This window comes from Anomaloglossus baeobatrachus, chromosome 11 (assembly GCF_048569485.1).
Source record: "Anomaloglossus baeobatrachus isolate aAnoBae1 chromosome 11, aAnoBae1.hap1, whole genome shotgun sequence".
Taxonomy (NCBI): domain Eukaryota; kingdom Metazoa; phylum Chordata; class Amphibia; order Anura; family Aromobatidae; genus Anomaloglossus; species Anomaloglossus baeobatrachus.
In genome coordinates this window covers 105,682,260-105,694,382 of record NC_134363.1, presented here as the reverse complement: position 1 = coordinate 105,694,382, position 12,123 = coordinate 105,682,260, and the positions used below count along the sequence as shown (strand labels likewise).

Below are 12,123 nucleotides of genomic sequence, written 5' to 3'. Positions count from 1 at the left end.
GACAGCTCCTTGGAGCGCTCCTGAAAACGAATGTCCACTCGAGTTGCTAGGGCAATCAGGGCATCTAGGGTGGAGGGCACGTCACGACCCGCCAACTCATCTTTGATGCGACTCGAGAGTCCTTCCCAGAAGGCGGCTGTTAGGGCCTCATTATTCCACCCGAGTTCTGAAGCCAACGTGCGGAAACGGATGGCGTATTGGCCCACCGTCAGTGTTCCTTGACGTAAGCGGAGAAGGGATGAAGCAGACGCAGAGGCGCGTCCCGGCTCGTCAAAGGTGCTGCGGAAGGCCTGCAGGAACTCTTGAAGATCCTTGGTCATAGGGTCCTCCTTCTCCCACAAGGGGTTCATCCACGCCAGTGCCTCGCCCTCTAGGTGGGACATTATGAAGGCGACCTTGGCTTGGTCGGAGGTGAACAAATGTGGCAGCTGCGTGAAATGAAGGGAACATTGGTTTATGAAGCCCCTGCAGGTCTTGGGATCTCCGGCATAACGAGGTGGTGAAGCCAAACGGAGTCGGGAAGCATCCGAAGAGGCGGCCACGGGTGCGGGAGCCGTGGATTGACTAGTGGAGGCCCGGGATGCTGAAGGCGTAACTGCCGCTTGTAACGTATTCAGGCGGGCGTCCACGGAAGTCATAAAGTTCAGCATGCGGGTCTGGACTTCACGCTGGCGTTGGAGTTCCTCTTGCAAGGCCGCTAGTGCTGCAGCGGGATCCATGGCCTGATCTTACTGTCAGGGCCAGGCGGTCGGGCAGACCCAGGAGGTGTATCCACTGGGCCGAACTCTAAGATGGTGGTAGGAGTCCGGTAGCTGAAGCACTATGGATAGCAGAACAGTCCGTGCACGTGAAGGTAACGGAGAAGTCCCTGGGACCACGGAGTCACAGATGGTAGTCCGGGTGACGTAGCTCAGGTTCGGAAGCCGAGATGATGTCAGGCAGGGTCCGGAACCTTGTGGAGCGAGATGACAGGTCACCGCAGGGATCCGAGATGGTACGGACTGTCAGATGGCAGACGGACAGCGTGCGGGGTTCGGGATTCAGCAGAACCGGATGGCGAGGCAGGATCAGCTCTAGAAGAGAGATACGTGAGTATGGCACGAAGACACAAGGAGACCTGACTCCTAGCTTGGAAAACACGAAGATCAGGCCCCGCCCCCTTGGACAATAAACCCCTTTATACCCTGTACCTGATTAGCCTCATTTCCTGTTAATGGACGCTGGCCCTTTAAGAAAGGGTCAGTGACCGCGCTCGCGCCCTAATGCGCATGCGCGCCGCCCGGGTGCCAGAAGCCAGGGAAGGAGGCTGAGAGGAGGACGCAGGGGAGCCGGCCAGGTCCTGGGAAGCCGTCGGGCGCCGGGATCGGGGACCAGGGGGCCTAGGAAGGACGGACACCGGAGGCTGGAGAGCGGGGAGCGTGGCAGGTGAGCCGGGGAGCGGGGGTGAGGACCCGGGAAGGGGAGCCGAGGACCCGGGGAGCGTGACACATATTATCATGGGGAGAAGGGCCATGGTCATGTGCCCCTTCCCAGCCTAAAAATAGCAGGCCGCAGCCGCCCCAGAAGTGGTGCACCCATTAGATACGTCAATCCTGATGCTTCGCATCGCCTCCTCTCATTACCCTGGTGCGGTGGAAAACAGGGTAATGGGGTTGATGACAGCTGTGAATTGCCAGCTGGCATCAAGCCCTGGTATTAGTAATGCGTGGGTGTCTATCAGGCACCCCTATTACTAACCCAGTAGATGAAAATAGTAAAAAACACAAAAGAAATATTTATTTTAAAAAACACCTAATGACACTAGCTCTCATTAACCAATTTATTTTCAAAAAAAGCCTTAAATCACTGAATACGATGAAGTACACAAAAGTGATCCTTACAGACATAAAAAGAGAGAATTATTAAAGAAAAAAGACCAGAGACACCCACATTTGCCAATTTATTTATTCGCCAATTTAGTGAACTGTGGTGACCTGATGATGTCAGTGCTCATTTCAGCAGTTGGCGGTTCACACGCTACTGTGTGACCCGTTTGCAGTGAACTGTGGTGACCTCATGACGTCACTGCAGTTTACTGCCTGTGGTAATTCTCACACAACGCAGCATGAGAACTGGCAGTGGCTGCTGTTCTGGCCTATGGGGTTTGTTTGCTGAATGTTCTTTATAGGCTGGGACATGGAGTTAAGGAACATCATGGATCATCCATAGGATTAAAGCTGACCTGCTGGGGATTTTGTTGGGGAATAAATGGGTGAATGAGGGTGTTTCTGGTCTTTATTTCTTTAATAATTCTCTCTTTTTATGTCTGTCAGGTTCGCTTTTGTGGACTACGTCAGATTCAGTAAATTATGCTGGAACTTCAAGTCTTTTTTTTGTAAATATGTTGGTCAATAAGGACCAGTGTCCGGGGGGATGTGTTTTTTTTAAATAAAAAGTTTTGTGTTTGTTTTAGACTATTTACATCTAACTGGGTTAGTAATGGGAGTGTCTGATAGATGCCTACCAATTACTAATAAAAGGGTTTAATGCCAGCTGGCAGTTCACAGTTGCCATCAACCCCCTAACCCATTACCCTCTTTGCCACTGCACCAGAGCAATGGGAAGATGAGGCAATGCACCAGGATTTCCCTATCTAACAGATGCGCCACTTCTGGGGTGGCTGCGGCCTGCTATTTTTAGGCTGGGAAAGGACCAATAACCATGGCCCTTCCCATCCTGAGAATACCAGACTCCAGCTGTCAGTTTCACCTTAGCTGGTGATCCAATTTGGGGGGAACCCCAGGCGTTTTTTTTATTATTTGTTTTAAAGTAAAACATTTAAAAAAACAGAGTGGGGTGACCGCTGATTTGGATTACCAGCCAAGGTAAAGCTGCCAGCTGCAGGCTACAGTGGCCTGCTTTACCTTAGCTGGCTACCAAAAAAAGGGGGACCCCACATGGTTTTTTTCAATTAATTATTTATTTTGTTGCTAAATACAAGGCTAAACACTTTTTAGTGTCACATGAAAGGCACTAAAGGGTGCAAGTTTAGACGTAGGGGGATAGGATGTTATATAGCTGTTTGACATCTATCTATCTACACTCTCTATTCTTCTATCTAACTTTTTAAAGTATGGAAAAGACGATGTTGAAAATGCATTCCGTACGCATGTCCATGTGCCACTTGTGTGCTGTCCGCGTGTAGAGCATTTTTCTCGCGCCCATTGACTTGGATTGGCGAGGTACGCAGCCATTCACAGCATTCTGCAACTTATCCCACAGGCAAATTTTGCATAGGAAAAACTAGCAGATCTGCCCTATTTTTTACCATTGGTACAAGTGCAATGCAATTTTTTAGTGCATTGCACTTGCAGATGTTATACACAGATGTGACTGAACCCTTAAAAAAATCCAAAGCTATTTGTTAAATGTGTGGAGCAGCTTATGTCTGTGATTTAGCTTTTTTTAGTCTAAGGACTAAGGTAGAATCCTGAGTTTATATGAAAGACGTCCTTATGAACATTTTGTCAACCTGTTGAAGACATTTGTGGAATCGTTCTGCAATCCACATCATGTCAATTCTTTCCGCAGTTTTTCATTCCAGAATCTCATTTTACGATGCATAAGGTGAAATGTGTGGCAAATCCATGACAGAATTGTCATGTAGCACATGCATATCAAGCTGTGGATACACTGCTGAAAATCCACAGCAAATTCCCTTTGTGCAGATAACCTAATAGCATACTAATTAATAGATAGTTTAATTCACATTGTGTGGATTATGTAACATAATTTGTATCTGCAAAAGCAAAATTGTAATATAAATAATGCAATCAATATGATATGGATGTAGGCACAATAATTGGTCACAATTTGCTCTAGAAATGTAGAATTAGTGTATTTCTAATGACAATTAGTGATCACATCATCTACGATTGGCAGTGTTGCACTGTTTAGCCTTTGGTATAAAGTGCAGGTTCCAAGCCTGGTGCCCATATATACCAGAGCTCATAGTGGAAAACAAGAGCGTCCCCACAGACAGGAGTCAGTTTCCGCAGTATAAATTCTTATTCTTCAGTGCTCTGTGCAGATTTACTGTCTCTCCCCATGTCTGCATGTGATGATGTTTCTTCAACCTAAACGAAAAAGAGCATTATATTCAGATTATGTGTTATTTTAGTTCCGTATGAATAAAATATGCAACAATATTTTGGTTGACATGCTATTGTGGCACCCTGGACAAGCCAGGGGCCACAGGTAACAACACACACACCCCCACCCCCAGCAGTTCACAGCAGATATCTCCAGTGTGACCTGATTCCTTCCTCGGGCTCAGCCAGACACACCAGGTGGGCGGAGTCAGGAGATGGAGACGCCCACCCAGGAGTTTAGCTGGCCTGAGGCAAGAAACAAGCCCAGACAAGTCCAGGAGAGGAAGAGAGAGGAGGTCTGCAGAGAGGCAGACGCAGACTGGGGCCTAGGTTGGAGCCTAGGGCCCTCGTGTGAGAGTAAGGCAGACGGTAGTGGCCGTCTGCAGGAAGCCGGGCAGACAGTTGGTGGAACCGTAGGTAGCCGAGGCTGGGCAGTGGCCCACCGGTACTGAATCGGGGAGCCCGCTGGAAACCGGAGCGCAGGAGGAGCGTACGGAAGGTGCTGGAAAGGACTTACATTACCAACCTGGGGTCAGGGAAAAAACACCGCAGCCGCCTGTGGGACCCGTCCATCCAGCTGTTTGTTTCAGCAGAGACTCTGTGTGCATCATTGGGCTGAGTGAGTACCACCGTGCCGTGCGGCACAGCGCTGCCCCTGCGACCCTGCACCTCACCAGGCCCCGCAACCCGCCTGCCATCATCAATCCCTACCCCATCACCGGGACAACAAACCCCCCTACCCACGGAAGGGAAACAACATCCTAGCTGCTCCACACCATCGCTCCCGGGATCCCCGTCCAGAGCAGCGGTGGTGTTACCAAAATCACCACAACCGTGGGTGGCGTCACGGACAATCTCCCTTACCTAATCCCCTTTTTACTGTGGAGCCTGGGATCACAGACCGGGTCACGCCACCGTGATACCCACAGAAGTGACCCTGTGGCCCGGATCTGAGTACCCCTGGTCCCCGGGTGACACATTTGGCGTCACGAACAGGATCCTACCACTCTGTCGTTTGGTAGAGATGTGCCTTGTTACCGCCGGAGGTGTCCAGCCGAAAATTTTGCAAAGCCGCCATCTTGGGCACGAAAAATTTCCCGCTCGAGCGTCTTCCCCGAGCAGGAAAGGCGCGAAAATGGAGCCCCGCCCCCTGAAGAAGGAAGTGCTAAAAAGAGACTAAGGGGGACGGGATGGCATCCGGCCGCATGTGAACCGCGGCTGTGGAAGCAGGGACGCCAGGACTCTGCCAGTGTTTGGTTCCTGGAACACTGCTGCACGAGATGTCCCGTCCGTCCGGCACCGCTGAAACCTCAGTGCCCGTGCCCGCGGCCAACGCCCCGACCGACCCGTTACCTCTGTCACCGGTAGCGGAGCTCGCAGCGTCTGTGAGGGAGGGCCCAGGTCTTACCTTTGTCACCGCCCTGCCACCGGTTCCGGCTTCCCTCCCAGCCGCACCGCTGATGACGACGGCCCTGGCAGTCCGCCCGGCCGCAAAGGCAGCGAAGCACCCATCCCGTTAACTATCTGGGCAGCCTGGTTCTGGACTGGGGTCAAGGGGTGCTGCCCATTTCTTAGGGGCAGCATCAGGGCCAGGTTGTTTGGGTGGGTGACTAAAGGACCCGTTCCGTTGCCATTATTAAAAGTGTTTGATTGTTGTTGCAACGTTAAAGTGATATGCATCCCGTGATGGGAAGTTAAAAAGTAATGCTTGTGTTTTAATGTTTGATATGCCTTTCTACTTTTTGCAGTTAAAAGAAAAATAAAACCGGTGATGGACGGGCAGCCCGCGGACGGTCTGCATTTTGCTAAGGGGGAATGTGGCGCCCTGGACAAGCCAGGGGCCACAGGTAACAACACACACACACACCCACCCCCAGCAGTTCACAGCAGACATCTCCAGTGTGACCTGATTCCTTCCTCGGGCTCAGCCAGACACACCAGGTGGGCGGAGTCAGGAGATGGAGACGCCCACCCAGGAGTTTAGCTGGCCTGAGGCAAGAAACAAGCCCAGACAAGTCCAGGAGAGGAAGAGAGAGGAGGTCTGCAGAGAGGCAGACGCAGACTGGGGCCTAGGTTGGAGCCTAGGGCCCTCATGTGAGAGTGAGGCAGACGGTAGTGGCCGTCTGCAGGGAGCCGGGCAGACAGTTGGTGGAACCGTAGGTAGCCGGGGCTGGGCGGTGGCCCACCGGTACTGAATCGGGGAGCCCGCTGGAAACCGGAGCGCAGGAGGAGCGTACGGAAGGTGCAGGAAAGGACTTACATTACCAACCTGGGGTCAGGGGAAAAACACCGCAGCCGCCTGTGGGACCCGTCCATTCAGCCGTTTGTTTCAGCAGAGACTCTGTGTGCATCATTGGGCTGAGTGAGTACCACCGTGCCGTGCGGCACAGCGCTGCCCCTGCGACCCTGCACCTCACCAGGCCCCGCAACCCGCCTGCCATCATCAATCCCTACCCCATCACCGGGACAACAAACCCCCCTACCCACGGAAGGGAAACAACATCCTAGCTGCTCCACACCATCGCTCCCGGGATCCCCGTCCAGAGCAGCGGTGGTGTTACCAAAATCACCACAACCGTGGGTGGCGTCATGGACAATCTCCCTTACCTAATCCCCTTTTTACTGTGGAGCCTGGGATCACAGACCGGGTCACGCCACCGTGATACCCACAGAAGTGACCCTGTGGCCCGGATCTGAGTACCCCTGGTCCCCGGGTGACACATTTAGCGTCACGAACAGGATCCTACCACTCTGCCGTTTGGTAGAGATGTGCCTTGTTACCGCCGGAGGTGTCCAGCCGAAAATTTTGCAAAGCCGCCATCTTGGGCACGAAAAATTTCCCGCTCGAGCGTCTTCCCCGAGCAGGAAAGGCGCGAAAATGGAGCCCCGCCCCCTGAAGAAGGAAGTGCTAAAAAGAGACTAAGGGGGACGGGATGGCATCCGGCCGCATGTGAACCGCGGCTGTGGAAGCAGGGACGCCAGGACTCTGCCAGTGTTTGGTTCCTGGAACACTGCTGCACGAGATGTCCCGTCCGTCCGGCACCGCTGAAACCTCAGTGCCCGTGCCCGCGGCCAACGCCCCGACTGACCCGTTACCTCTGTCACCGGTAGCGGAGCTCGCAGCGTCTGTGAGGGAGGGCCCAGGTCTTACCTTTGTCACCGCCCTGCCACCGGTTCCGGCTTCCCTCCCAGCCGCACCGCTGATGACGACGGCCCTGGCAGTCCGCCCGGCCGCAAAGGCAGCGAAGCACCCATCCCGTTAACTATCTGGGCAGCCTGGTTCTGGACTGGGGTCAAGGGGTGCTGCCCATTTCTTAGGGGCAGCATCAGGGCCAGGTTGTTTGGGTGGGTGACTAAAGGACCCGTTCCGTTGCCATTATTAAAAGTGTTTGATTGTTGTTGCAACGTTAAAGTGATATGCATCCCGTGATGGGAAGTTAAAAAGTAATGCTTGTGTTTTAATGTTTGATATGCCTTTCTACTTTTTGCAGTTAAAAGAAAAATAAAACCGGTGATGGACGGGCAGCCCGCGGACGGTCTGCATTTTGCTAAGGGGGAATGTGGCGCCCTGGACAAGCCAGGGGCCACAGGTAACAACACACACACACACCCACCCCCAGCAGTTCACAGCAGACATCTCCAGTGTGACCTGATTCCTTCCTCGGGCTCAGCCAGACACACCAGGTGGGCGGAGTCAGGAGATGGAGACGCCCACCCAGGAGTTTAGCTGGCCTGAGGCAAGAAACAAGCCCAGACAAGTCCAGGAGAGGAAGAGAGAGGAGGTCTGCAGAGAGGCAGACGCAGACTGGGGCCTAGGTTGGAGCCTAGGGCCCTCATGTGAGAGTGAGGCAGACGGTAGTGGCCGTCTGCAGGGAACCGGGCAGACAGTTGGTGGAACCGTAGGTAGCCGGGGCTGGGCGGTGGCCCACCGGTACTGAATCGGGGAGCCCGCTGGAAACCGGAGCGCAGGAGGAGCGTACGGAAGGTGCAGGAAAGGACTTACATTACCAACCTGGGGTCAGGGGAAAAACACCGCAGCCGCCTGTGGGACCCGTCCATTCAGCCGTTTGTTTCAGCAGAGACTCTGTGTGCATCATTGGGCTGAGTGAGTACAACCGTGCCGTGCGGCACAGCGCTGCCCCTGCGACCCTGCACCTCACCAGGCCCCGCAACCCGCCTGCCATCATCAATCCCTACCCCATCTCCGAGCCCCGGGACAACAAACCCCCCTACCCACGGAGGGGAAACAACATCCTAGCTGCTCCACACCATCGCTCCCGGGATCCCCGTCCAGAGCAGTGGTGGTGTTACCAAAATCACCACAACCGTGGGTGACGTCACGGACAATCTCCCTTACCTAATCCCCTTTTTACTGTGGAGCCTGGGATCACAGACCGCGTCACGCCACCGTGATACCCACAGGCGTGACCCCGTGGCCCGGATCTGAGTACCCCTGGTCCCCGGGTGACACATTATCACTTAACCTTATTTGTCCAGGTCTAGGGAGTAAAAATTTGTCTTGGTCATTATTATTATTCCGATGACTAAAGGCTACTTTACACACTGCGATATCGGTCCCGATATCGCTAGTGTGGGTACCCGCCCCCATCTGTTGCGCGACACGGGCAAATCGCTGCCCGTGCCGCACAACATCGCCCAGAGACGTCACACATACTTACCTGTCCGGCGACGTCGCTGTGACCGGCGAACCGCCTCCTTTCTAAGGGGGCGGTCCGTGCGGCGTCACAGCGACGTCACTGAAGCGTCACTGAACCGCCGCCCAATAGCAGCGGAGGGGCGGAGATGAGTGGGACGTAACATCCCGCCCACCTCCTTCCTTCTGCATAGCAGCCGGGAGGCAGGTAAGGGGAGCTTCCTCGTTCCTGCGGCGTCACACGCAGCGATGTGTGCTGCCGCAGGAACGAGGAACAACTTCGTTACTGCTGCAGTAACAATTTTTAAGAATGGACCCCCATGTCGCCGCTTAGCGATTTTGCACGTTTTTGCAACGATGCAAAATCGCTTATCGGTGTCACATGCAACGGCATCGGTAATGCGGCCGGATGTGCGTCACAAATTCCGTGACCCCAACATTAGCGATGTCGCAGCGTGTAAAGCCCCCTTTAGGTCTGTGAATAAGGAGATTTCTATCTTTAACATTGAGACTTGTCTATTAACATAAGGCAGATCATGCACAAAGAGGATCTAATGGCTCGCCTTAACTATGAGTTTTACAGAAGCAGGTCTCCCTGCATGTTATACACGGAATCAGATGACTATGATCCTGCAGGATGAGACCGTTTGCTTCTAGTCGACTTGCCATGTGTGGTTTGCTTTCAGAAAATATTGTATATCTTTATTCTTTTTCTCTTTTTGTCATCCTGTGATGCCCTGGCCTATCAGGTCGTGACAGGGTATTGTGCAATCTGCCCTTCTGTGCAATATCCACCTCCTCCTTGGTTATGGGTCCCCAACTAACGGTGTTGCCAACAGCAGTCAATCAAAGTCCTAGGTACACTCTGCACCACACCCACCAGACACACCAGTGGACGGCCTGAGTGGAATAGGGTCGCCCACTTGGGGGGTTGGTTAAGGGGAGGTCAGGAGTGTCAGGACCAGTTCAGTTCAGTTGGAGTCAGGAAGTTGAAGTGGGAGGTTGAAGTCAGGAGCCGGGCTCTTTGGAGGAAACTAGGTGGTCTGGACCTAGTAGGAGCTGGACCCCCGGTCGCAGGGGATCATGGCAAGGGGCACGGAACCGTCGAGGAGGAGAGCCTGCGGCCTTGCACCATCACCGGGCTGGGACCAGGGCACGACGGGGTACATGGACCATAGGTCAGGGAGTAGCTTCAGGCAACCTGACAATTTAACCGACGAGAATTGAGCCTTTAAGATCCGTTCTCCACCCGCTCCAAAATCAGATTACTAGCGCAACGAAGGGGTTAGGACTTTCCACAAATACGGTCAATAAAATCCCAAGCGTGAACTTTGAGAGCAAGCTCCCACAGTTAGCCATAATGGAGAGCGGGACCCGGCTAATTCCACACTACCGGGACCGAAAAAGAAGTAACTTAGTGCCAGGAGGCAGGTTATGGATCACCAGGCAACACCATCGGGGACGGGACCCGAACTAGCTCCTCTCAGCGGCAGCGGTGTCCAGAACTTTGGTTTATCCAGTTGTCGGTGTCAGCTTTATGGACTGAGTGAGTATGGAAGTGACCACTTCGCTCCCCACGGCACCTCCCCAACACCATCACCGAGTCCCGGGGCATCTCCCCTACCTGTGGAGGGTCCTAACACCTGGCTGCCCCATTCCATCTCCCCTGGGTACTCCCAACTGCCGCGGTGGTACTCCCAAAATTACCAAAAACCACGGGTGGCGTCACGAACTCTAACACATCCCTTGTAAATAACTCTCTTCGTTTGAGGAGCCGCACGACCCCCCCGCGTCCGGAGACCCCTCGAGCCACCGTGGATCCGCATCCAAGCGGCCCGGCTGCTGACGCGGAGGCGGCACAATCCCATCACTCTTTTTTTGCTTAATTCTCATGACTCCATGTTCCTTGACAGCGTAATTTATCTTATGTCAAATACCTTCTTATCCATTACCAGTAGAGATGAGTGAACCCGTGCAAGTTCAGTTCAGAGGGTTCAGCTGGACTTTAAATAATGTTTGGTTTGGGACCCGGACTTGACCTGAACCCCAATGAATATCACTTGGGCAGATCGGGTCTCCGCCCACATGCAGCCAGCCGTAAACAGATCACTTTAAGGGTCAGGCAGGGTTTTTCCATTTCTTTTTGTTTGTTGCACACTATAGCCATTCATGCTGTTCTTACCCCCCGTGCAAGCTGTTCAACAGATAACGGAAACAAAATCCAGCTCCATGTGCTCAGTAAAATTTCCAAGGCTTTATTACAAAAATCAGATATAAAATCCAAAAGGCAGATTACAAAGGTATAAAAAACTTCAAGGCGGGCAATTGATCATAGGAACCAGCAACGCGTTCAGACAATTATAGTCCTTTATTGAAGCTGTATGACTTTCGAAGTCAGGTGTCTTGTATATGTGATCCCTTGATGGTAACAGGTGAAGACGGAATTCACTCCCACAATCCACATCTCCAATGGGATCTCAATTAGATAAATCAATGCTCATACCGCCCAAACATAGACACATCATATCATCAAAAAATATACATCTAATATATAAAGCTCAGTGTATGTATGTGTCTATGTATGTGTGTATGTCCGCTAAAGGAATACACACCGTCGCATCTACAATCATGAAATGTTGTACAGATGCCTCATGTGACCCAGGGAACGTCGTACACTATGTTTTGACAGGAAAATTTACCCCACGCTTTCCAGTTACTCTCCAAAAAACATGCCTCCATTAAAGTAAATGGAGCCTGGAACTACTGGTTTTAATAGCAGCTGTGATTGGTTGCTATAGGAACAAAATACATTGTTAGTATAAGAGGCTTATGTGGGAGGTAATGTGATGTCGGTGGGGAGACGGATAGAGAGAGAGACAGACTGAGAGAGACAGAGACACAGAGAGAGAGAGAGAGACAGACAGGGAAAGTGACAGAGACAGAGACAGATAGACAGTGAAAGAGACAGACAGAGACAGACAGGGAAAGGGACAGACAGAGAAAGACGGGGAAAGAGACAGAGCTGGAAAGAGACAGATGGGGAAAGAGACAGACAGACAGGCAGACAGGGACATAGACAGGCAGACAGGGAAAGAGGAGACAGCCAGAGAGACAGACAAAGATAGATGGGAAAGAGACAGATCTTGATAGAGACAGAAGGGGAAAGAGACAGAGAAATAGAGACAGACAGGAAAGAGACAGACAAAGAAAGGCAGACAGGGAAAAAGACAGACCGGAAAAGACACAGACAAAGAGATGGACAAAGACAGACAGGGAAAGAGACAGGAAAAGAGACGGGGAGACAGACGGGGAAAGAGACAGACCTGGGAAAGAGACAGA

The 12,123-nt window shown here is 52.4% G+C and overlaps 1 protein-coding gene across 1 annotated transcript in view; it reads right to left on the bottom strand.

The window, feature by feature from the left end:
- Nucleotides 1-2,980: 2,980 nt before the first annotated feature.
- Nucleotides 2,981-12,123, bottom strand: part of NHERF4 (NHERF family PDZ scaffold protein 4) — a 131,586-nt gene continuing 122,443 nt past the window's right edge. The window contains exon 10 of the mRNA XM_075327664.1: nucleotides 2,981-4,115. Within this exon, the coding sequence (XP_075183779.1) occupies nucleotides 4,047-4,115 (69 nt within the window). The 3' untranslated portion in view covers nucleotides 2,981-4,046. The remainder of the gene's footprint in view (nucleotides 4,116-12,123) is intronic.